The sequence below is a fragment of the Carassius gibelio genome, chromosome A12 (assembly GCF_023724105.1).
Source record: "Carassius gibelio isolate Cgi1373 ecotype wild population from Czech Republic chromosome A12, carGib1.2-hapl.c, whole genome shotgun sequence".
NCBI classification, from domain to species: Eukaryota; Metazoa; Chordata; class Actinopteri; order Cypriniformes; family Cyprinidae; genus Carassius; species Carassius gibelio.
The window spans coordinates 7,553,747-7,580,332 of NC_068382.1; the positions used below are offsets into that span (position 1 = coordinate 7,553,747).

Here is a 26,586-nt window from a genome sequence, read left to right on the forward strand (position 1 = left end):
GGCGGAAATCAACAACCACAACTGAAAGATTCAGTCTGATGAATGTGCTAAGGTCAGAAGTTGACAGTAATGAATTAAGTCAGTAATGAACACAAAGATAAACTCAATTTACATACAAACAAAACAATTCCTGGTCCTAAATCAGTGCTCAGATTTACGCAAAAAAAATAAAATAATAATAATACATTGCATAAACCATTGTTTTCATGTCAATTATCACTCATCTTTTCATCTTGGAGTTTAGATTCTCAATACCCAAAAATGTTTACTACATTACACTGGATATATTACGAATTTAAATTTTACATAAAAAATGTTTTTAGTTTAAATCAAATTAATGAAAATAGATATTATATAATATACATAATTCTATTTTCAAATTCATTTAAATTATATTTCATTACATTATACTTTTTTCACTGAACAGATCTGATGACTTTGTTTTTATAAATGGCAGAAATTCTCCTAATCTTAAATGGAAAATATTACATTATTTTATACAATATTTTATCACTGTGGCAATATACATACTCTTTCACATTCCAGAGACAGAATGAGATGAAAACTCCTCACATACACTCAGGTCTGCTGAAAGGGAATGTACTCTCCCTGCTGTGGAAAGCATGCACCTTTAGCCTTTCTGGGTGTTTGTTTTTCATGACACACAGAGAGTTCACCGCTGGGATCGCTTACCCTCCAGAGAACATGACAACAACATGTTAAACTTGATTTCCATCTATTTTCCCACCCTGCCTGAGGATTTCATGAATCCTAGGTTTCAACTATTACACACAATAAATTGGTTCTTCAATAATGTATTGGTACTATCATTTGACAGTGTTTGACACATTCATCTGCCTCTGAGTAAATACACATGAAAAACAGATTGGACAGCACAAAGCATGACGGAAGCTTGAAAAGACAAACTACTATCTTTCAGTGGAGCAACAGTCTGTGTTTTAGCAGCCTAAAATCAGGGCTGTTGGTCCTATTTGAGTGAAAGCAGCCTGCCATGTATATTTCTGGCAGCTCTGAATCACAGAGACAACAGCAAACCTCACCTTCCCAGAGTTACACCCTCAACTGCCAGCAAACCCCTGAGGACATTACAAATAACAGGTTAAGACAAGACACTTAGGAGGGAAAGATCGGACAACCTGAATCAATCAAGATTAGAGTTGTTCAGTCTGAACACCATCAATAGAGAAACTTGTTTACTTGTAGTTTAGAGTGAACTAGCTGTGTCATAAGATGAGTGACTCGCTTGCCTTCAGGTATTTCATTGAAATCCAAATGACCTGATTTAATAACTATAGCACGAATTATGGAGAAGCAAAACTGGATGTCATTTTAATTTTATCTGCCATCATCTCCTTTTTGTTGCTGGCTTACCGATATAACAGCCAGGCCACTATAAAGATTTCACTAAATATGCTGCCTTGCATTTTGACCTAAAAGTTAGGTATGTGTGTGTGTGTGTGTCTTTGTGTGTGTGTGTGTGTGTGTGTGTGTGTATATATATATATATACATACATACATACATACATACACACACACACACACACAGTATTTCAAAAGGGCCACTATCTGCTAACAAAAAGGATGTAATGTTATATTAATAATGGAATAGATTCAATGAGATATCAGAAACATTAAGTAATTAAGTTATGTCAACTTCTGCAGCTTTTCAGCTACACATTTGTATCACGCATAGTATAATTCAGTCCATGTCGAGGTGTACTGTACAGTATGTAATGCCCAGAATCCCTTCCTCTTCCACTAGAGCTAATCAAACATTGAGTTTGACCACAGTCCACCAAAGAGTATTCCTGAGAGCTCTTCTCAAGAGCACCTGCTTCCCTGATGACTGTTCTGTCCATTTCTGTTTCAATAGACTAGATTTATCACAAAAGTTATTTGATTTAAGAAATTCAGACTGTTAAAAACATAACCACTTTGAACTCCCGGCTTCTTCGCTAAAACACAGTTCAAGGTCCAAAATAGCAATACATCAAAACATCTGCCTGACAGATAATCCATTATTGCCTGATAACAGTTCTACAAATGAGCGATTAGACAAGGTTTTAAGAATTTTGAGTAAATATTGACCCGTATCAAACAGTGCACCTGATCTGAACTTGCGGCTTTGCTATGGTTGCTGTGCGTGAAGTCCACAAGACAGTATAGTGTCTAATTTCTCATTTTAGGATTCAGAGTTGAGATTTAATGCTAGAGGTCGACCGATTTATAGGCACCGATAGTTGATCGCTGGAACAATCGGTTATCAGCAAAAATCCCCCCCGATAGTGGACTTAATGGACTTAATTTAAATAGGTTCTGTAAACTCAAAATTTTGTTGTAGTAAGGTTAACTTAAAATGATTGTGTTTTCTAGTTACCAGCATGCTTTGCATCAGAAAACAAGGAAAATAAATGTAGCAATGAAGTGTTATTTACAGTTTTTTACACTGTTAAAGAGTTGGATTCCCATGCTAAACATGGACAAAGTTTCAAAAATTAAGTTGTACGTTTGAAGGAGTATTTCTGTTCCAAAAATACTACTACCGGTTTGTCACAAGTTTAGGAAAGTTTTTTTCGAGTATGGCTCTGTGTGACGTTAGATGGAGCTGAATTTCCTTATATGGGTCCTGAGGCACTTCTGCCGGAAGAGCGCACGCTCCCGTATAGCAGAGCACTGAGAGCACAACAGACTTCACTGATCAGAGCGAGAGCGTCGCGAAATGTCACAAAAGGAGTGTGTTTTTGGTTGCCAGGGCAAGACAACCCTGCACAGATTACCAAAAGAGAAACAGCATTAAGGGACCAGTGGATGGAGTTTATTTTTACAGAGCATCAACGGAGTTGTGCAAGTGTTTTTGTTTGTTCCCCTGCATTTCGAAGATGCTTGTTTTACAAACAAGGTCCAGTTTGATGCCGGATTTGCACATCGTTTATTTCTTAAGGATAATGCAGTCCCAACGAAAAAGGGTCACGATCGTGTGTTGGAACCGCAGGCGGTGAGTAAAACTGCTTCAAATATCTCTGTGTTATTAACTTAGCTATCGGCGCGTAAGCACATCAAGTAAACAACATGCGATGTTGTCATCAAACTGCACTTTCCACATGTACAGCTTAAAAAAAAAAAGATGACAAAGTGGAACTTAGTCATTTTCCAAAACCGCTAAGCAAATATATACAGTTTCAGTACGTTACATACCACATAGAGACTGCTTGCTGATGCTGCTCTTGTTAAATTTCAGCCTCTGGATATGATTCTGGATCATAAATATACGCTGAATCTGACAGTTATTCATGGTTTGTTTTGGTTGGCTTTGTCCTCACGGTGTCACAGCTTCCAGACGCGCTCAACACAAAAGCCTACTGGCGCTCGTGATTCTTTAGCTCCGCCCACACGTCACGCCTCCAGCCACTCGTGTTTTTCCGGGAAAAATCGGTACAGACTATCTTTCTCTTATGAATATAACAAAACTAAAGACTTTTTGGAGTTATGAAGGATGCAGTACTACTCTATAGTTACTCAAGATTAACAGGATATTGAGTGAAAACGAGCATTTCACCCCCCCTTTAACAAAGAGGGAAGTTAGTACTTAAATGTTGTGTTATATTAGAATTTACAAATGTTTCCGTTATGTTGGTTTTGTAATGTTACCATTGTGGTAAAGAGTACAGCCTGTGGTTAGGCTGAGGATGGTAAATTAATGGTAAATTAAGTAATTAAAAGTAGGGATGCACCGGTTGACTGGCCATAAATCAGAACAGAATAATTAAACTACTACTACTACTACTACTAGTATGGTTCAGTACTGTTTTTTTTTTGTATCCATTTTAAAAACTATCAGTTAATTAATCGGTATAGGCCAGTGTGGTCCAAACATGCTACCGGTATCGGCAAAATCCAATATCAGTCGATCTCTATTTAACGCACCCTTGGTTTTATGATGGTTTTTTATAAATGGCTGATTCGCTGCATTTCCACTGTCGGGCCAAAAGCGATCGTGGTATTGATCGTGCCTCGTCGGTGCTTCCTCAGGGCCAAAAACTTGGGCCAAAGCGGACCAGCTGGGGCTAGAGGAGAGGGTTCTGAACAATTGCAAAGTTTCTCCATGTCTGGAGGGCATCAGCGGCGCGGATCATTTTATAACACTAACAGCTATAACACAAGCATAATTTTTTAAAGAAGTTGAGCCCAAAACTCACTTTCAGTCAGCAGCGAGTGTTTAAAATAACTTGATTCGATGTGGATTATAATCACCACACAAGGCAGAAATATTTTTAAGTGTTGAAATACACAATGTACGCTAGTCATTAACGTTACCAAATAAAGAAATCAGAAGACAGTTTATTCTCTCTGACAATCATGTATTCATTAACATGTTTTATCTGTCATACAGGGTTCCCACACCTAGGTTAACTTCAAATTCATGGACCTTTCAAGGACTTTCCAGGTCCAATACCCTCAAATTCAAGGACTTTAAGGCCATGTTGCAGGTTAAACACCACTTTCGATTAATGGGTACATAAATCACTCAAGATATGTATATCATTTTTAAAATGTCTCAAAAATGGGCTTAAAGACCTATTTTTTAAGTTTTTGGTATAAACGTTTTTTTTACGCAACTCGGTGATGACGTCATGTTGGGGAGAAGTCGAGGAAAGGTAGCCTCAGTCTAGTATGATGCAGCGTTCCAGGCAACCCGTAACCCGTGTTTTTCCAACCTTAAACCAGTGAAAGTGCGCTGGAACGGCAATCAAACCTGTGACTTCCCACCTGTGAACTCGTGTCTCATACTAGATCGATGCACTCCGAGTTCCGAGGTCACACAGCACGCGAAACAACGGTGACAGCCCATACGAATAATACTGCCTGCGGATGCAGTGTTTATGCAAGTAGTACACGTTGAAAAAACGATTTTAGGTCAATGCAACATTGCAATAAAATAAATAATCTAGTTACAATTCCTTGCGCTCATAAAGTTTGGCGTAACTTGCCTGGAACGGTACAAAGTCATTAGTAGTGGTATGAAATAGTGATTACGAGCTCAAAAACCTGCCTGGAACGCAGCATCAGAACTATAGCGACTGACTGGGATGAGGAAGAGGTGGCGAGAGCAAACATGTATGATGATCCGCAGCTGTGTAATTTCGATCGAGCCAGCCGTGAGAGGGCAAATGAGCAATTGCCAAGAACTGATGTCCATCAAAGCCTATGCATGGTCCGAGGAGAATGAGTGGAGAGTTGGTGAAGTGTCCTGGTGAGTTGCTATCATTTAGCATCGCAGCAATGACCGCTGGAGCTAGTTTACGAGCAGCAGTGCACAATAACGACACACACACACACACATTATTTATCTCGTCCTCTGGTGAAAATGTTGTTGCAAACGTAGCCGCGTGTGTGTCGCTGTGTTTGACAGGTGCTTGTGTGGGTGCTGTCCCATGGAAACTGCGCTGAAAAGCTTGTGCTGTAGGGAAGTGAGTGCGTTTGGGTCGCTATCTCTCTATCTATCTGTCTGTCTATCTATCTATATACTGTATCTAGTCTATCTATCTATCTATATCTATATATATATATATCTATATCTATTTATCTATATTTATTTATCTATAATCTAGTCTCTAGTCACTCTCAATGCTCTCAAGGTGGCTTTGGTAAATTCTCTCCCCAACGTGACGTGATGCAATGCATTGTGGGGGAAAGGAGACCGCTGTAAGATAGTACCTACTTTTTTCGTATTATATTCCGTTTTGTGATACCCAACAACATAAAATACAATGGATAACAGTTTAAATGTTTATTACCAACAAGCAAATTAAACACATTCATTAAAAAATTAACCTTGCAACACGGCCTTTAATGTGGGGACATATTTCAAGTGAGAGCGAGGTTCCATTGTGTTATCTTGTAAGATACATTGTTACAGTGTTCATGTGTCAAACACAACTTTGCAAAAAATATTTTTTGTATTAATTTTTGGCAATATGACAGAGATCTGATATTCTACTCCTTGTATTTCTGTTTTGCATAAAACTGAAGAATATTCGGTACATCCTATACTGTATTCTAAAATGATCTGATATGAACTTTTGCATGGATTTTATTGAAAAGAGCTTAGGCTCATATAACCAGAAGTTTTAAGATACAAGAATATGCTTTTCAGTTTTTAGAGTTTACCATCCTAGTAGTTCTGTGCATGCATGAACGCCATGTAGGGTGACAATATTTTAGTTTTCCAAAAAGAGGACTGTGAGGGTGGGGGATGTTGCGATGTGGTTGGTTGGTGGTTAAAGTAGTGCCCAAAGTAGTGCAATGACCAAATCCAAAATATCAAAACTGAAAATGTAATTTCCATACCTAAAATAGATATTTTAAAGTAACTGTTATGCATATTGATCATAAACACAGCTAAAAAGCTTCCTATCGGTTGCCCTCCTTCACAAAACTTAACATGCAAAATATTTAAATCCAAGCATTTTAGTCAAATGTAATTAAGCAACATTTCAAACCTTTAACCCACGGGGAAAATCAAACCATTAACAGTTTAAAAGTAGCCATAGGAGAAAAAAAATTAATGCGGACTTGGCAACCCTGCATTCAACACAAGCTACAGGAGTCAGATTTAACTGATCAGGGGTTGAGGAGAGAGAGATGGCTGATTCAAAAGAGATTTAAATAATCTGCATATTGATAGCAGCTCTATGACAGGTGAGATTTATGCAATATTAGAATGTTTGCAGGGAGTGGGCAGGATTGGACACAAGCGGGCAATAATGGTCAGAAATTCAGCGGGAGCGGGATTAAGACAACAATCCCTTGCAGCGCTCGAATACAAAAACGCAATGGTGACTGTAGAGAGCAAAAGCGTATTCTCAACATTTTGGGCGATTCAGAAATCCCGGCCAGACCCATTTTTTAAGTCCAAAAACAGGACATGTCTGGGGAAAAAGAGAAAAATGTGATTACTCTAATATCATGGTAAAATACAACACAAAGTACCTCACGCACGAAACATTTAACGTAATGCATAAATGTGCCTAACTAATGTAAATCAAGCAAGCTTCTATGCATAGGCCACGAATTGTTGGCGAAATAACACATTAGCAGACCAGAGGGAATATTATGGATTTTTTACAGAAAAGAAATAATAAATTTAAATAAACCTGCATCAATGTATGTTTATTTTCAAAAACTTTTCAGGGCCTTGAAAGAAAATGTTGAAAAAAAGGGTGGGTTTTAGAGAAGCACAGCGGAGCTTCTGGCACAATGGTGGAAATGCAGAGTTATTTTGGCCTCTGTGCTGCAGATCCACGGCTATTAGCCCTGCCTGGCCTGTTTAAAGCACTGGCTCGCACTGGCCCAACAGTGGAAAAGCGGCTATTGTGCATCCTGAGTTCTTAGAAACACAAGGCATACTTTGTGTGCAGTATCATGGTCCCCGTGTCCCTTCCCCCAGCCTCGTCCTGTGTTTTGTTTGGCATGTAGATGGGTGCTCTGCTCACTGACACAGTGTGTTAGTGAGAGTCAGACAGGTCTTATCTGTACCTGCCAGTCTCTCCAAGGTCTCAGTCAGGATATGATGTGGTTTGGGCTGTTGATGGCGAGACACTCTAGGTGGTCTCGGTCCATGAGGGAAATAATTATGGGGCTGATTTGCTTTACAAGAATGAGAGGAATGAGTTGAAGTGTATTGTTTTTTCATTTCAGTGGTTGTTAACCATATCAATGTCTTTCTTATGGGTTTATCGAAATCTGGGGGAAATGTAGCGATGCTTACTACATGATGGAAGCTCCATTGCTTTAATAGAGTAATTTTTCCAGCAATATGCTATTTCTTTTTTTTCCAGTGAGTAGTGGTGTAACGTGGCCAAATGCTGTTTTTTTTTCTTTTGTGACATCGTAATGCAAACGCATCTTTACAGCTAATTAAGCTGAGTGAGGCAATAAGGAAATGTGCTCTCATCAATTGTGATCTCAAAGCCAAGCAGCACTGGAAAGTTTGATTTTATTGTTCTTTCAGACAATTAAAAACGAACTGGTAAAAAATTATCAACAGTATGGGTGGCCGATATAGCCTTAAAATTATATAAAGATATTTCAAGAATATTTGCGATAGCGTTATGACGATATATAAAAAAAAAAACATGGAACAATGTTTTATGAGTGATTGCAGCTGGCAGAAAGCAGCATTTATTAGTGCAAACAAAATAAAGGGCATTTTCCAATGAGCTACTGTCATTGATGACAGACTACCTAATTTGAAGTGTAAATCTATTGTCATAAGGTGGCAGCAGCAGCAGCTGTGTGCTCAACTAGAAGCAGACCGATCGGTTTACAGGGCCGTAGTTGGGCTTTCCAGGGCTCCAGTGAAGAATGTACTACTGGGCCCTGTTTGAAATTGTCTAAATTGCACAAATAAACAAATATACTAATTAAACAATGTTTAAGTTTTTTTTCAAGTTTGTAGGTGTCCAGGTTCAAATGTAAAAATCATTGCTTAAATCTTCACTGAATAAATTAAATAGAGATTAATTCTTGTTAAAACTACTAAGAAATTCAGTAAAGAGCAGAGAGTGATTTTCTCCTATTTAATTTATTGTATTAACATTAAGGACACTGACAGCAGATAGTAAATATATATTAGGTGCGGTCATTTTAAGAGATTATACATACAAAATATAATGATACACATTCCATTTCTTTCCCAACTGATTACTTTCACTTAAGACATAACCAACCATTTTTTTCAAGGATACTTGCAAAGACAGATATTGTGACAATTTTGTATGCATTTGTCAATTCAAGAGCAAGAAGAGACCAAACCAGTGGTGTATAAAGTACCTGAAAGTCATACTCCAGTAAAAGTACAGACTTCTTACCAGAAAATGTTACTTGAGTAAAAGTTTTAAAGTACTTGATATTTATTGTAATAAAGTACAAAAAGTATTTAATTCTAATTTTTTAATTCTAAACGTACTTAAGTATTGAAAGTAAAACAACAAGTAAATGCTAAATGGAAAAGATGCAAATAAATATATATATAAAAAAATGTTCATACACAGCTTGAGTAGCAAGATTTTGTTCAGTTTTAACTCTCTTTATCCATTTAGTATTTTGGGATAAGAATACGAAGCACTTCATCTGTACTAAGTGTCTTTCATTCCACCATAAGAAAACATTTCTGGAATCTGCATCTGAAAAAGCATTTAGGTGTATTTACAGTTTTATGTATCTCAGAGGGGACATGGATGCATTTAACCTGCAGTTACAGATGGATAAATAATGTTTTGTTTTTAACATAAAATGTTGAATACTGATATTTCAAAAATTTTAAACATGAACAAAATATTTGAAATGTGAAATTAAAACCGCCAGAAGGTGGCAACAAGTGACTGTTAATGAGTGAGTCATTGAGAGTCAACCGATTTGATTTTTAATAGACTAATAAATAATGTGTGTGCACTCTGTGAGATTTGGTGATAAACTTGATGTCAGATCATTAAAACTACACTTACCATATTAATCGCAGATGATGCTGTATCGCACACTCCTGACTCGACTAGAGTGGAATTGGGAAATGAATCATTCGCGTTTGTGCGCACACTTGTTTGCACATGAGCAAAGGTGTTTTTAGGAGTCTAACTTGCAGACACCAGAACACTGATTCGTCAAATCAGCTTTCCTGTAGTTAGTGTTCTTCTGATTTCTGACTTTTTGTAGTAATGAACAAATATGCTTCAGGGAAATGTATCTGAGTAAAAGTATACATTTTAATTAGGAAATGTAGTTGGGTAAAAGTTGGCTGAAATATAAATACTCAACTCGGCGTGCAAACTCTCAGTTGAGTTTATCCACGTTTTGGGTTTGAATTAGGGCTGGGATAAACTATGATTTTTTGAAACTATTAATCTAGCGATTATTTTTTCGATGCATCGGTTAATCTAACGATTAATTTTTTCAGACCGATTCGATTTCGATTATCTCCCCATTAATTGACTACTAACAATTTATACATGTTGATTTAAATATCTGAATGAAAAAAACATGAATTCCTTAACATTGCAATATATGTTTATTGCTCTTCAAATTACAAAATAAAAGACTGACTAAGGGGCCGTTCACATATCGATTCTTTTGCACACGCAAGTTCTTTATTTCCAATGTAGGCGCGCGACATGCAAGCAACGCGGTCGCATCCGCACCGCATCGAGTTAAAAACATCTCAACTTTTCAGAATGCCGCAAGCGCACCGCGGGTCATGTGACAAGAACTAACCAATCAGCTTCATCCTTTTCTGTAACAACGTTGAAAACTCAGCCAAGATGAAGGAACAGCTGTTCATAGCTGTATATGGATTTCCCATTTTGAAATTTCTGTGTGTTCATGGAGGGAGCACGTCATGGTTGCTTAGCAAAAGCATGCGCCTCAGCATGCGCTTCTGCCCGAGCGCTTTGGAAAGAAGGAAAAAGCAGCGCGCCTAGCGTTTTCCACGCGTTTTAGGCGCGATATGTGAACGGCCCCTAAGAATGCATTACTTTGCACTTGTATAGAGATAGCATTCAATAAAACCTTGAAGCCTTGAAAACACATAGCTTACTGAAACAAGCTTACTGAACACATAGGGCCTAGCTTACTGAAAAAAAGTTCTTCTTTCAGATGAAAATAACAACAACTTGATGTCTAGCATTCAATAAAAAAGGGGGGCGGGAGCGCATATGCTTTGAGGTGAATAAAGATGCATAAAATGTTCTACTAATAATTTTATATAAAAATATTTTTTCACAATTTGTAAAAAATCATATGCTAACAATGCCAATTTCAATTACAACTTCGTTATTTCAAATGTAGGCACAACGCGTGGCAAGCGCGCTCATAATGTAAGAGACGCCGACGCAACCACAACAGTGCCCAACATCAAATGGCAAACATAATGCAAGCGGAACGAAACTGCTCGTTATTGTGTGGTTGACGGACCGTTTATCAGTTTGGACCAGTGCAGCGCAAGCCGATCGTGATCATGCGACGCTGTTACTACACAGCGCTAATAAGAGATCCAGTAAAGAAAGAATTTGAATTTGCCACAGAAGTAATAACATCGCTGCGAGATCTAGAGAGAAACATTCACATTTCTCCGTTATTAACGGATCAAACAGCTTTATGCTCTTTAAAAACTGAACTGAAAATCTAAGGAAACTTTTAGCATGTTTTTTTTTTCCTCTTTAGTCTTTTTGGGTCACTGACAGATCTTTTATCAGAGTGGTCATTAGTCATTACCTGTTTGGAGATCTCTGACCCTGCTGTTCTCTATCAGGTGATAATCAGCCAATCACGAGGCTGTATTGATCTTCCTGTGGCAGGGCAGGCAACTGCCATTTCCTTTTATACCAAAGATGGCTGTAGTAAATTACATTTTCATCATATTCTCTCTTTTCACACCAAACCAAATACAATATTTAATTAATAGTTCATGCAAGGTGAAAATATGTCATTATTCAAAGGTCATTCCAATCCCTATTAAGTTCCATTTAAACATTCATCTGAAATTGGAGCATAAGCCATGTATAATCTCTTGGCTGCTGTATAAACCACAGACAACACTGTGGTTACAGTCCCCTACTTGCAATCTCATAAGCTCCTTTGAATCCTCTGTGGTGTCCACTGAGACAACAAACCCAGGGGTCAAGGCCGGGGGAGGTCAGAGTTTCAACTCTGCACTTCCTCCCTACTGCTGCTAGAATCACAAATGGAGACGATTAGCAGATGCCTCTTGAATGCCATATAAAGAGCTGCCTTAAAAACACTCCTGAGTGGGTAGCTCTTTGCTCTGAGTGTCAACATCTGAGTCCATGCACAAACACCAGTAAAAGCTTAAGAACACATTAAAAGAACAAGCTCAGCTTAATCAGAATGAGCAGTCTGTCATTTCATTTAAAGTCCAGATGGAAAGGCAAATATGCCATGGGAAACTTTCTGATTCACACACTCACCAGTTGACCCCAGCAGACTCAAGAGTTACATGTTTTTCAAAACTTTGAGTCCTGCCTTTCTTAGTTTGGTAAGTGGTCATAATCACATGCTCATTGTGGCGGTACATTTTATTTCTATGCATTTTGTGTACTGCTGATAAAGAAGAGCTATAAAGACTGCTCCTTTAACCTGTTTGAGGCGACAGGCTTGTACAACAAAAGTATATTTCCCGACATTCTTTGTGGAAGTCATTTAAAGGGAAAATCCACAGATAAATCATCATTACAAACTAAAGAAATTAAAAACTGACACACTCATTTCATCCCCCCAAAAATGGGGGGGTATGTATGTATGTATTTATGTATACACTATATAATACACACACATACATGCATACATACATACATACATACATATACATATATATATATATATATATATATATATATATATATATTACACGGACACGCACACATGCACACACACACAATATATAATACTTTTTAGGTCATATAAAAAAAATTACTTCCGTCAAATAACTTCCAGAGAAGGTTCCAAAGAACTTTAAAAATGTAAATTTCTATTCAAATTTGGACAATAAAGTAACCTCACTAACACTAAAGACTAAAGTGTTATGAAAAGAGTGGAGTAATAAAGCAATCCTTAAATTATGGCTGAATGAAACCACAGTACATGCTTCATGTCACCACCAGCATAAGCTCTCATATATTAGACTTCAGTTCTCCAGAGAATCCTGATGTAATATAATGGAACCACTAAAAGGGATACGGGCTGTTTTTCTCTATCCACTTTAACCTCGTTTTAACCCTTTCCTATTTCCATATATGAGACAATACTTGGCCGCTCTCCAAAATGCATCAGTTCAAATCCATTTTACCATTGAGACCAGAACAGAACCCCAATAACAAATCAGTGGAACACCAAACTTAATGTGAATACAAAATGGTTTATGGAGTAGCAATGGCTTCAGCACACTTATTTGTACATGCTTAGACACAGTGAACTAATTTTTTACCTATAAGGGATGAATAAAAAGGAGGCAGAGGTTTAGTGCCTCAAAGAGGCAATAAAGTCTTCATCCAGTGTAGCGAGAACCACTGTACGCTCTGAAACAGAGGGTTCCACTGTCTCACTGAGAAACCAGACAGCACTGGAACAACCCTTAACACAACAAGCAGTGCTTTTTACAACTCTACTAGTAAAATGTATGCCTAAGCTCAGACATAGTATGCTACATAACAGATCTGAAGTTCTGCTGAAACAGACAGCAGTCGCCCACTAAATCACTTAATCAGTCAAAAAAACCTCAAGATGGATGCGTCATATCTGTATCTTGCACCAGCTTGAGTTTTGTGAGCTCCAGGATAAGGAATTTAATTAAAAAGAAAGATATCTTTCTACTTTGCCCATACTTCATCAATTTATGGGCACAATTAAGTGCTGGCCAGTGTCAATCTGTAAAACAGACTTAAACCATTACCACAATAACCAAATGACTAAAAACTGCTAAACTGCTTTGGTTTACTCTTACAATTTTTGGTATTGTAGCACTGCTAATATTATTAACCCTGTACAATAAATCGCTATTTCTCATTTGTAAGTTACTGTGGATAAAACCATCTATTAATACAAAAAAGAAATGACATGTTGTTGAAATATTTCATGGTCTAGTTTAAAATGCAGATCCTGTTGTAAATAATAGTGAAAAATAACTACTTTTAAAATGGTTGTTCAGTAATTCTAATAGGCTCATATAGGAAATGACAGATGTAGCTAATTTATTAAACAATGAAAGGGTTTGTAATACAGTTTTGAAGGTGTTTTAATGGCAGCTGTAATGTTTTTTGAAAGAATTACAGCAAAACCCTAAAACCACCAATATCACATAATTGGTGTTCTGGGTAATTTCTACTATGGAATTGTCTGAGTGTTCAAGTTGTTTGCTAGATGGTTGCATAGATATTAGGGGTGTGACGAGACGCTTATCCCACGAGACGAGACTGGGTTCAAGAGAAAGAGAAGGTTTTTTTTTTTTTTTTTTTTTTTTAAGAAATCCTCATTGATGAATTATATACACATATATATATATATATATATATATATATATATATATATATATATATATATATATACATACATATATATATACATATATATATATATATATATATATATATAAACTGAAAAACACAAAATGTAAAAAAAATGTAGGTGGACCTTGAAATCAACTTTTACTTTATGAAATTAAACATCTATTTTAATGAATTTTATGCAGTAATAAACAATATGTAAACACTGCAGAAGGTTTTTTTCACAAACTAAACTGACAGGCAATTAATTGCACAACAATTATAAATAGTATAAATAAAAATAAACTACACAAATATCCCTTTAAAGTGAAAGTGAAGTCAGAAAAAAAAATTCAACTCCTTTTTAATAGTTAAATTACATTTTATCAATTAAAATTTATGAAAGGTTTAACAAAAATGTTGTTTAGGACCCTATGAAATGTTTTATTTTTTCTCATTATATTATTTATATTTTTTATTGTTACCAAGTTCTGTGTTTAAGCATGTCTAATTATTTGAATGTATAAACAACTTAATTTATTAATTACATTTGTTCTTAAAGTAGCATTATTATTATTATTATTCCCTCGGAAATTCTATATTGTGTATTTAAATTTCTCTGGTTATCAAATGAAGGCATAAAACATTAATTTAATGTATCTTTTAATTATTGAAAATTAAGAAAACTTTTTTTGGCAAACAAAGGGTATTTACTATTAAAATTAAAACATGGAAGAAATGTTGTGTGATTAATCTTAATAAATTCATTTTAGTAGTATAGGACATGTGTTCAAGTCCTCATTTGGTAAAACGGCAGCTGCTGAAATCACACTTCAGTATACATGTAGTAAATGTAACCGAGCATCTGTGCCATTCATTAACAGAGACATGCAGAACATGCAGGATTCATATTTTAAATTGACTTTTGTGGCCTTTATATTAACAGATAACGTACATATCGTGATTTTATTTAAGTGTAATGACCTACTTTTGATTGATTAATTCAAAGTCTGACAAATTCCATGTAATTCCCCGTTAAACTGAATTCTGTTTTTATGACTAGATAAAGACTACACTGCATAATTTTCCCACTTATGCGTCTTGTCTGATGTGAATATAAAATATCTTACACCACCACTGGTGAAAGGGCCAGTGTCATGGAAATATATTTGAAAGGTCTGGGTGAGGATATGGTCACGTTCTCGCGAGACATATCAGATCCCTGATAGAAGTGCACAGATACGGTCACGACTATATGCACCTAGCAAACAACCCTTAACACTTTAGAAGAACTGTCCCTTCTTGAGTCTAGGGTACCTTTCAGCCGGTTTAGACAACCAGGAAAAAAAACACAAGCCTGATCACCTAGTAAATAATATCATAACTCTCCTCAACAAGCCACATGATTTGAGGTATCATTCATGACTTTATCACAAATGGTTTAAAAGTTATGAGTTTTGAAAATGCAGAAAGATTGCAGAACTATACATACAAGCAACTGAAATAGCAAGATCCACTAATTATGCACCCAAGAATCAAGCTTAGAATGTAGGGTTCAATTGTAATAATTTGTTCATTTATTTAAAAAAAAGCAAATTCTCCAGAAACGTTTTTTTCTTACTGAAAATACCTATGTATTACCATTGGTCTGTGACGACTGCATCATAGAAGGTGTGTGCTGCTGACTTTCACATTGAACTCTTCTCTGGATTTATTTTGTCTGTCTTTGGAGATGAGATGTCAAGTCAAGTCACCTTAATTTATATAGCACTTTAAACAATAAAGATTGCGTTAGTGTGTCAATAATGCAAAATGACAGTTGAAGGCAGTTCATCATTGAATTCAGTGATGTCATCATCTCAGTTCAGTTTAAAACTGAGATGTCCACAAGTTAAAACAAGAACGCAGTGGAGAAGCACTTTATAGTACCAAATTAAGTTTTGCTTTTGATGAACTGAGACACTGGCACTGTTTTTCATATTTAATACTGCTCCATAGGAATATATTGAATAAAGTGCCATGTAAATACACGTGACGTGACTTCACGAGAGTGCTAATTTGCAGAGCTCATGCAGACATACCCATGTTGCTATGAACATATGCTTTTTAGAGCAAATCTCACAGCACATATTTTCATATTCATATAAACGTTGCCCTCAGCGGTGTGGGTGGCATCGGGGATGTTTAATAACAGTATACCTCTACTCGCGTATTTAAACTCCATTTACCTCTAAAAGGAGAATGAAAAAGAACTTCATTTTGAGTATATCGGGGCATTAACGTAACACCTGAACAACCACCAGTTCATAAAGGAAGCATTCATACTATGTAGAGCTTTAGTGAGAAAAGAAATTGACCTTACCTCTGCAAACCTGACCCCTGGGTATGTGAGAAGGGCCCTGGAAACCTGCAGCTGGATGGCCTGAAGCACTCTGCTGTATCCTTTCGCCTTAACACCAAGGTGGCACGTTCTCCCACAAACAGACTCCCAGACTCTGTCAGAGATGCAGCCGGTGGGTAGAGTCCTCACTATAGCTCTGGTGCCGGTGCACACTGTCTTTCTGATTTTCTGATTGTTCTTGAGGTACCTCCTGACAAGGACAGTAGAACGCTCTTTCTTGTTTGGCACAAACTCGCTGTCAGACACAGTGCCCTCGCTGTCACTACAGACAGGTACAGACAACCTGAGGGGTGTGGACCTCTTGAGGCATCTGCCCTGAGAACAAATGGGTTTGGTTTTCCTGTTAATCCTTTCAAAACTAGAGAATACATTTTTATGGCACACTGCGCATACAAAGTCTGTTCTGTCATGCAATTTGTTATACATGGCAGTGCTGCAGCCATTGGTGCATTTAGGCCCTTGTGGTGAGGATATTGGCACACTGTTTCGCCTCAAATCCAACCCACAGAATGGCTGGATCTCCATGTTTTGGCCGATTACGAGTTCCATCTGGCACAGTTCACCATCCGAGCCACTCAACATTGGCTGTTCTCCAGCAAGGCAAGTAACATCAGAAGAGAGCCCTTCTGCTTTCCTCAGCTGGGGGACCATTCCCCAGTTTCTAGGAGGAAAGATATTCTCCGGGCAGCCTTCTTTGCTTTCCACTGGATCACAAAACCCACACATCTGGCAAACGTACAACCCTTCTTCCCCGTGCCTTGCAGCCCCACAGCTGCAGTTTTTGGACATGTAGGTCTCATCTAAGCAATCCAAACTCTTAGACCTAGTATCCAAAGACTTCAGTATTCTGCCCTCTGCACCCAATAAGTCCACCTCCAAAGTCTCGTATGAATAATGGACCAGAGCCTGAGGGGATACACTCACAGGCAAGCTGTAGTTCATGGATATGAGAGCGTCACCATTATTAGCCGAAGTCTCCTTTCCGAGACTCTTCACTCCCAGCACAGCGGATGTCTTCTCGGAGGCCATTGAGCTCATGAGGCCAATATACGCTTGTCTCTCCACACAAACCCTCATATCACTTGGCACCTGATGTCGGATCCTCCTTACACCAAAGACAAAGTTCTGGCAAATGACCCCTGGAGAAGATGGCCTTGGGATGAGAGAGTATCTCAGCGGGTCTGTCTGAAGCGGAAGCTGTAAGATGACTGCTGCAGAAAGTGACGGCTGCGTCTTCTCAGTTTTTCCGCCTTTTCTCCCAAGACCTCAGGGGTTCAGAACACTAGACGAAAGGGGAAGCAAAACAAATTCAATAAACAACATCTCTTGCCACACAGTATTGAAAATGAACTGAAAATGTTCCCTGAATAAAATGAAGAAATATGTCAATGCTAGAGCAAGAATATAAACATACTGTAACAAACTGGATTTACACGGCCTGGGCAAGGCTAGAAAATGTCTCAATCCTTATCAGAGCCAAGCTGTTTTGTGTCTTGCTAGGTGATATCTGGATAAGTTCACCCACAAACACTGTTTAAAATGCTGAAGATATATTTCAAGGACAGGATGTAGATTTTGACAGCATGAAATGAAAATTCACATCCACTCATTAATATCTCCCTCTCAGGATATTACATAGCTGTCCAAAATCATACTACAGGCTGCCAACCCCACCACCCAAGTCCCATACAAACCCACAGGTCTCTGGAATGTAAAGCCTTGCTTGGAGGGGGCAGGATGAATGAGATTAAAGGGGGGCATTCGCTGCATTGATTCAGGGTTAATTCAGCCAGTCAGAGTCTTCAAACATGGCTCAGTTCCCACACACACACAGTCAACAATAAATCACTGCGCTAACACAGTGAGGAGATCTTCTTTCATAACTCAGCACTTGAGTGCTTGTAATCAGACATGGACTTGGTGAAAGGGAAGAGTGTCAAAGACACTACAACACTGCTAAAATTGTAATCTATTTATCAGTCTGAATAAAACAATTAATGCCAACAAGAGTCAACAAACTACATTTTAAAATTTGGGAACAGTTCACTATAATGGAAAATTCTGTCATTATTTACTCAGGAGCCATGCAATTGCCAATCACAGACATCATCAAAACACTTTCAAATCTGAAGGCAGATTTTTCAGAGCTTCAGTCAAGAGAATTTGTATCTGTGAATAATTTCCCATTCTTCTGTTCTCCACTCAAAACTCTTGCATGATTTGGAATAAGGTATACAATACCAGTGAAGCCTCTTGAGTTTTGTCCTTATCTGAACCCAGAATTCATTCTCCAACATTACTAAAAAACATTAAATAAGCATTCGTGCTGTAGAATGAGATCACAGGACAAATAAACCTGACACGCCTTTGTCTTTAGAACAAATTGTCCTTAAGACTTCGTGTGGTAGTCTGACTATGAAGCAATGGCAAAATATAGGTTTTTCATTTCACTTTCATTCTGGCCAGTTATTAGCTTATTGTTTAGTGCCTGCTGTTCTGGAGGGTTATATACTGGTTAAAAAACCCAGCCCCCAAGTCTGTATGAACTGCTAGTTTCTGAGCTCACGTCCCATTGTCAATGCATAATATAGGGCTGTTCTAATAGTGCATCTGACATTAGGGGTTTAAAGAGCAACAATAATCGCTTGCCTTAGCAAACACAACTAATTACAGTTCTTTCAACAGCTGTGAAAGCTTAGAAGTACTGCAAGCCTTTATTTGTATATATTACATTATGTGAGATTGTATCCAATCTGTCACGGTCATTTCCTGTGGTCATTTGCCAGCGACTGACTTGTCTGATTATGTCAGCCTGCCTGCAGTGGGTGTAATGTGCATTTGTGCCCTAAAAACCTGAACTTGTCAAAGACACCTTTTACTTATCTAAACTATGAACTGTAGCCATAAAGAGGCTGCATAACGTGACTCCAGTGAGGAGGGTGGGGATGAGTGTCTGTTGAGGCAAGAGGCCATCGTAACGCTTGGAAATTACGGGAATTCCCACCTCCCCAAATCCACCTCCGCACCCCCTCCTTCTCTCCGTCTTTTCTAAAGCCAGCACAAACTAATTATCTGTGCTCGCTTGATTCTGTTCTCATGCAACAGGCGGCTACTGGAGCAAAGCCTCATCCAGTCTTGAAACAGTTCATCTTAATAAAACAAAGTTTATATGTGGGTAAACAACATACATGCAGGTTTAATTAAGATAAAGGTAATCATAAATGATAACAGTCCATCATAAATTAAACTAGGTCAGCTGTTGTTGATCTCAGTGTTACTGCAGTTAAGGCTGGAATACACTACAACTTTAACAAACTCAGCAAGTGTATGACGCGACACCTGATGTTTTAAAATCTGTTCATACGCTAAAATATTAGGCATCTTACATTTGCTGACTTTGTAAATGATTGCAGAGAAAATAAGGAAGAAAAATAATGACTAATGTCTTTGAAAAAAAAAATCATGCTATTGCATTAAAGAATTAGTTCACTTATAAATTAAAATGTCCTGATAATTTACACAACCCAATGAAAACATTCCAGGATTATTCTCCTTATAGTGGAGTTCAACAGCTACCAAATGGTTGAAGGTCAAAATTACAGTTTCAGTGTAGCTTCAAATGGATCTACATGATGCCAGAGGAGGAGTAAGAGTCTTATCTAGTGAAACAATCAGTCAATTTCTAAAAAATAAATAAATAAATGTATATGCTTTATAAACAGAAATGCTCGCCTTGTACTGCCCTGCAATGCATAGTGAGCAAAAGACAGGCAATTTTGTCTCTAAAATTATTTGACTGTAAACTGCTTTCATTTGGAGCAAGAGATACAGGGTGGTGGCATAATAGCATCAGATATATGTCATTTAGATCACGGCTGACTGGTCCAGTTTGGGTTTGTGATCTCGAACTCAGAATAAAACCTGCTCCAGAGCAGGGTAGCCATGTAGCGCAAATTATCATGGCAATAAAACCCAGAACATGTGGCTCGAGGTTAGGAAATTAACCAGATTTCTGTTAATCTGGTTTAAAGGGACATTTTAGTCTAGGACTAGGCTTAATCTCTGTCCGGGAAACCGCCCCATAAACTGTGAAATGAAAATTATAAATGCTGACTGGCAAACACCTGGAATAAATATAGGTTAATGTACTAAAATTACTAAAAAATAAATTATATGTAAAAAATAAAGTAAATAAAAATAAATGAAAGCCAAGTATAAATATAGAAAATAAATACTAAAAAGGGCAAAAGCACATTAAAAAATTACAAAAACTTTTACAAAAACACAAAACATTACAAATATAAGCTATTTAAAAAATATTAAAATAATATAATAGTAAATAATGTAAATAATGCTAAAATAACAGTCTCAGTCTGACTGTACTTTTCTTGAGGCCTCACAATTGAAATATATATCAGATATCATGCAAAAAAGATAAAAGAAAATATGAGCTCCAAACATGCAGTGGCAAAATATTATATTCTACAGATACAAGCTGATACAGACACAGACACCGATTCAAGCTGAGCATTTGTAAAAATCAAAGAAAAGATCACTGCAGGTATGTCCAAACACTTCTTGACACTAAATCAGTATTTGATATAGCATAAATCTACAGTTACAATTTGTGGGGGTGTCATGTTTTCTGACACAGAGATTCTTGTTTAGCTACACAAAGCTCAGGTGTGTCAACCCAGATTCAGTTTCACAACACATGAAAACAGTCTGTTCTGCTTACTCACAATGACACCATTTTACACAAAAGTGTCCAAATTCTGAGTATGAGTATTGGCATAACTGATCAAAGGTCTATGATAGGCTTGTTTACAGCAAAGCAAAAGTTCCCAGCTGATCTCAGAACAGTAACCAAGTACTACTCGCCACAAACTCTTTCTCCATCGAGTTTTAATAAAATTGATGTGGCATGTGAACTGAATCAGACAAGTTTTCCATCTATTCACATTTTCCAGGCTGGTAAATGAAAATGGATTGTATGAGTTTGAGCCTAAAGAGCCCAAACCCCAGGATCACTGGTGCAAGATCAGATTACAGAGCTGGTCAGCTCAGTCACAGCACAGAGACTTTACTAGAACAACATTTCCATTAGAAACTGATTTCACCAACCTAGACTAAGGGGAGCCTGTGGAGGCAGAAAGGGGGGACAGAGAAGTCTCAGTGTGCTTTTTGGAGAAAGTACCTTTTACTAAGATATGTCCTCATATGCATGCAATTTTGATCATCGTGATGTCACACACGATTTAAAAACATCACCACATGTCTTTTATAGAAACATCCGCTCTGTCACAGTAAAACATTTAACACCTGCCTGATGACAGACTGAGAATAATTTAACGTTACTAGGAAAAATTATATTATTGTAAAAAAAAAAAAAATAAAAAAAAAAATACAAGTTCTATAGCAACAATGTTTTTGGTAATGTCCAAACCTTCTGTCATGCTAGTACCATGGTATCACTTGACGTAAATATTATAACAAAGTATATATATAGGCTACACGAAATGAAACAACTGATGTGAATGAATATGTGGGAGTAGTAAAAAGACTTCATTATTTTCCAACTGTAGTAAACAGACAACACAACTGATCAACTGAAGACGCTACATCAAACGTCATTTTGACGCACAGCTGTAGTATATTCGCATAAACACAAGATTTATCACTACAAACAGAACATAACACGTGCCAAGGACAGGAGAAACAACTCACCGTTGCAGAGTCACACCAGAAAAACCCGTCTCACGTGAAACTTCATCATGGTTTCATGAAATGACGGTTAGGTTTGCAGAGCCCCGCAACAACCGTAGTGAAACAAAGTTGCGTTTGAGTTTGAAGAGGCGGGAAACTTAGTCATTCAAGTCAGCAGCAGCGGAGCCGCTCTCGAGCACAATAGCTGAACTGACTGCATAGGAATGTGTGAGGACTTTAACACAGTCAAGAGACAGACACACATCTTTACTGTAGCAGACACATGCTTGCATGTCTTCATAAATACCTAATATGTTATATTTTTTATAACTTCTGTATTTATTCATCCTGCTTAGAGTTTTGGGACCATTTTTATTGGGGCAAAACACACTATGGTAGCCTACTAATATGATAAAATAAAATATGAATATTTCTACAGCACTTGGGGCACAATGCCCTAATTACTACTAAACTACTTTAAAACTACTATTTTGTTCAGATATGGGCAACTAGTTTCAACTGTTTTCATTGATGATTGATCAACCAGTGATCCTGTTTCAGCTTTTCATTGGTGTAGCAAAAAATTGACAAATTACATGATGTGGTAGTCAAGTGTATTAGATATCACATAAAATTATTAATAGTTTTACTGCACTTAATTTCGTCCTCAAATTCAATTAGCCGAAGAGTTTTCCAAGAGTTCTGATATGAAGAGGGAATTTTCATCGATTCTTTCTGCAGGTTACAACGTTATGCCAGTAGGTGGCGACAAGTGACTGTATTTCTGAATGAGTCACTGAATCATTCATTCAACTGATCTATGTAAAACACAGATTTATACAGTAATGCTGCTACTATTTTGTTTAGAGACGTAATGGTTGATCCCGTTTAGACTTCACTGTTTTCATTGTTGTAGCAAAAACAGACAAAATACACCAGCAGGTGGCGACTAGTGGCTGTATTTATGATTGAGTATTCATTTAAAACACTTCTTGCAATAACTCCACTATAGTGTATTGTTCTAGAGACATGCAAAGATAATTTTACTTTGACATCTGGAATTATTTTAATTGGTGGAGAGAAAACCGACAAAGCAACAGGCAATGTTTTGTCTAATTTGTAAGTTAGTCAATACTAAGCCATATGCGACACAATATTGTGTTAATACCAAATTGTTTGACATTACAAATTGGAATATATATATATATATATATATATATATATATATATATATATATATATATATATATATATATATATATATAAATTTTTACAAGTGTACATTCTTTAAAGCACTGTAGACTACAATTAGTCAAGTCCCATGCCACTAGTGGGAATGCTGCATGGGCATTATCTGGTTTTGACTACATCTGAAGGTTACTTCCTTTGGCTGGATTGATAACGTTGTTTGATTTCCTGTTGTGCCAAACTAAATTAATTATACAATTGTTTTATTGGATGAAACTAAGATCACAAAGTGGTGCCAGATGTTTCATGTAGTGAACACATGTTCAAGTTTTTGTATTGTGATAGTTTATTCTTTTTTCTGATTGTTTGTTACGCTTTGTTTATGCATGCAGTGGTAATCCACACCTAAACAGCCCAAACAGAGGGGTTTGTATCCTGTTCCTCCCAGCATTCATTACTCGATCTAAATAAAAATGACTCCAGAGAATATAAAATGGTCTATTAGGCACAAGATCATATATAAATATGCCAATATATATTCACTCTAGCTATGTGTTTGTATTCTTGGCAGAATAGCAATGATTTTTCCGATTCTCAGTCCACAAGGAGGGAACTCTTATGCCATCTAAAAAGAATGTGCAGTTCTTCTACTCCCAGTCAGTCTGTCACATGTAATCCTGAAGCCCATGGAACTGTTGCTTTCCAGTTGCAATTCATTTACAAAAGCACACAAGAAAGCCTTTGTTTGTTGCAGTTCACTATGACAGTTTATGTGCTTTTATGATCCGTTTTTTTATTCCATGCAATGATTGCACGACTAAAGCTTGTGGCACAACATTGCAGACATGATTTTGTGTTTTTAGCTCAGGTTTTTGATCATTGTTTTTTGGTTATTGTACAATAAGATTATTAAACCATGCATCATGCAATTGTAAATATTCAAATAAGGCTGTCCCGTGTTTGAACCAAAGTGTTTGCTATTCTGGTGGAACTAGTAACTTTATAATCTGTCGCTCTGTGGGCTTTTTGTTTTGTCTTTCCATCAAACACCGGGAAGTGAATGTTTTCATGAACTGAAGTCTCAACAATTAAAATTGGTGTTGATCTAATCTTGTTTTTGTCCCGTCCTGATTATGTGTTACACTGCCTCCCTCTACTGGATAGTAACGTCGATGGATGACTTGAAAATTAATGCATGCTGACGAAACAGTATTGAAGATCCTCACTCAGAGTGACTAAGCACTTTTATACAATCACATCTAAGCGATTAGCTTGTTTGTTTATTCACATTGAAATCATTTGCTTATATCTGTAACATCAGTTATGTTCTTTTGCACAAATGTTTTGACAATGTTTTCAATGGTAGTTTAGACTACTTTTTGCTTGAGGTGGCAAAATACAAACAAAAGATAAATAATTTGACCAAAGAAAATTAGACAAAATATTCTGAAACATTATGTTATATTCTCTCAAATAATTCCAGATTAAGATTTTAAAAAGTAATAACTATACAGCTATGAAAAAATATTTTATATAAAAATATCACATTTAAATCTGTACTTAATATACTGAGCTATAACAGCACAAATGTACTTATAATAAGCTTCAGAAAATGTCAAATTTAATTCAAAAAACTAAAAAATAATATATATAAAAAAAATTATGAGTACATTTAACATTTTTGTAATTTCACTTTTAATGCAATGTGTTCCTTGTCATTTCTTTTAAATTATTTGTGAAATTTACAAGCAATTTCTGAGTAAAAATTGTTTATAAATCTTTTTTTTCAGTGCACAGATGAGATACTATAACGATTATGAAAATAACAAAATTAAAATGTACAATATACATTACAATGAACGACATTTTGTGGGGACACTATATGCTTTTAACATTGGCAAGAAGATATCTCTTTTTTTTCTCATTTAAATGCTGATGTCTTTCGTGTATTGCATTCTAATCCTGCATCATTGATATGTAATTCAAATGAATTTAAATTTTAAATGCATGCACAATTCAATTCTGAACATTTTGTCCAAACCCTATAAAATACCTGTCTGGTGTACATCTGTTTGCTTTTACATGCAAAATTTGTATTCATTTATAGCAGACACTTTTATCCAAAGCAACCTACAGATCCAGGACTATTACAACAATATGAAATTATTTGAATAAACTTAGTATGTTTTTTGGAAATAGATTTACATTAATCCAAAGTAAATCATAAGTAAGGACAAATGCAATAAATGTTTGAATGAGTAGTATAAGTGTATTTTAGATTGAAGAGTGATAGATTGAAGGTTGTAGTTGAAATAGCCAAAGCCTTAAGGGGATGTTCCATGTGTGTTTATTGAATCTGTGTCGATCTGTCATTGAAGCCTGCTGCTGTTATCTGTTGACAATGTAAATGTACTGCATTGGAACAGGTTGTTCATATCTAGAGTTACTTAACAGTCTGCGACCATTTGTTTGAGAATAGAGGACGAAACAGCTTGTTCTTTTTAGAGGGCAGAAGGCAAACAGCCTTGGATGATGGAGAGAAAACTGCTAAAATTTAATCTTAAAGGAATAGTTCACCCAAAAAGGATAATTTGCTTAACATTTACTCACCCTCAGGCCATCCAAGAAGCACATTTGTAAGTGTCTTTCCTAATCAGAACAGATTTGGAGAAATTTAGCATGAAATCACTTCCTTACCGATGGATCCTCTCCAGTGAATGGGTGCCGTCAGAATGAGAGTCCAAACAGCTGATAAAATTACAGCGGAATAAAGTTAAAATGCCTTGTTGGATTTGTTTCTAAAAAAACACACAATACACTGGGGTGTGGATTGTGTTGGTGTTTGTCATTCTGACGGCAACCATTCACTGCAGAGCATCCATCGTTGAGCAAGTGATGTAATTCTACACTTTTCCATATCGGTTGTTAAGAAAAACAAACTGATCTACATCTTGGACGGCCTGAATGCGCAGCAGATTTTCATTTTTAGCTGAAATAAGCTATGATGTCTGCTGTGTATTGCATTTAACAGTGCATCCTTAAATATATACACAAAACATTATGTGATTATAATGAAAGAACAGAAAATCCACAAGAATGCAGCAATAATCCTTCTTTACCTCTTGGCAAAGATGAGAATCACATGATTACCACGTTGTAGTCTACAAGTTTAAATTCTCGGTTAGAATTTTCTAGAAAAAAAGACACTGTACTCAGCGAGG

At 36.7% G+C, this 26,586-nt stretch overlaps 1 protein-coding gene across 4 annotated transcripts in view; it reads right to left on the reverse strand.

Moving 5' to 3' along the window:
* LOC128025020 (1-phosphatidylinositol 4,5-bisphosphate phosphodiesterase epsilon-1) overlaps positions 1–22,377 on the reverse strand; it is a 98,487-nt gene extending 76,110 nt beyond the window's left edge. For 3 of the 4 annotated variants that reach the window (XM_052610977.1, XM_052610971.1, XM_052610969.1), the window contains exons 1-2: positions 22,199–22,376; positions 16,433–17,753 (exon numbers count right to left, since the gene is read on the reverse strand). In XM_052610977.1, coding sequence (XP_052466937.1) covers positions 16,433–17,548 — 1,116 coding nt within the window. In that variant the 5' untranslated portion in view covers positions 17,549–17,753; positions 22,199–22,376. Of the gene's footprint in view, positions 1–16,432; positions 17,754–22,198 lie in introns of all 4 variants that reach the window. The other variant, XM_052610970.1, reaches the window with a different exon arrangement.
* Between the last annotated feature and the right edge of the window lie 4,209 nt (positions 22,378–26,586).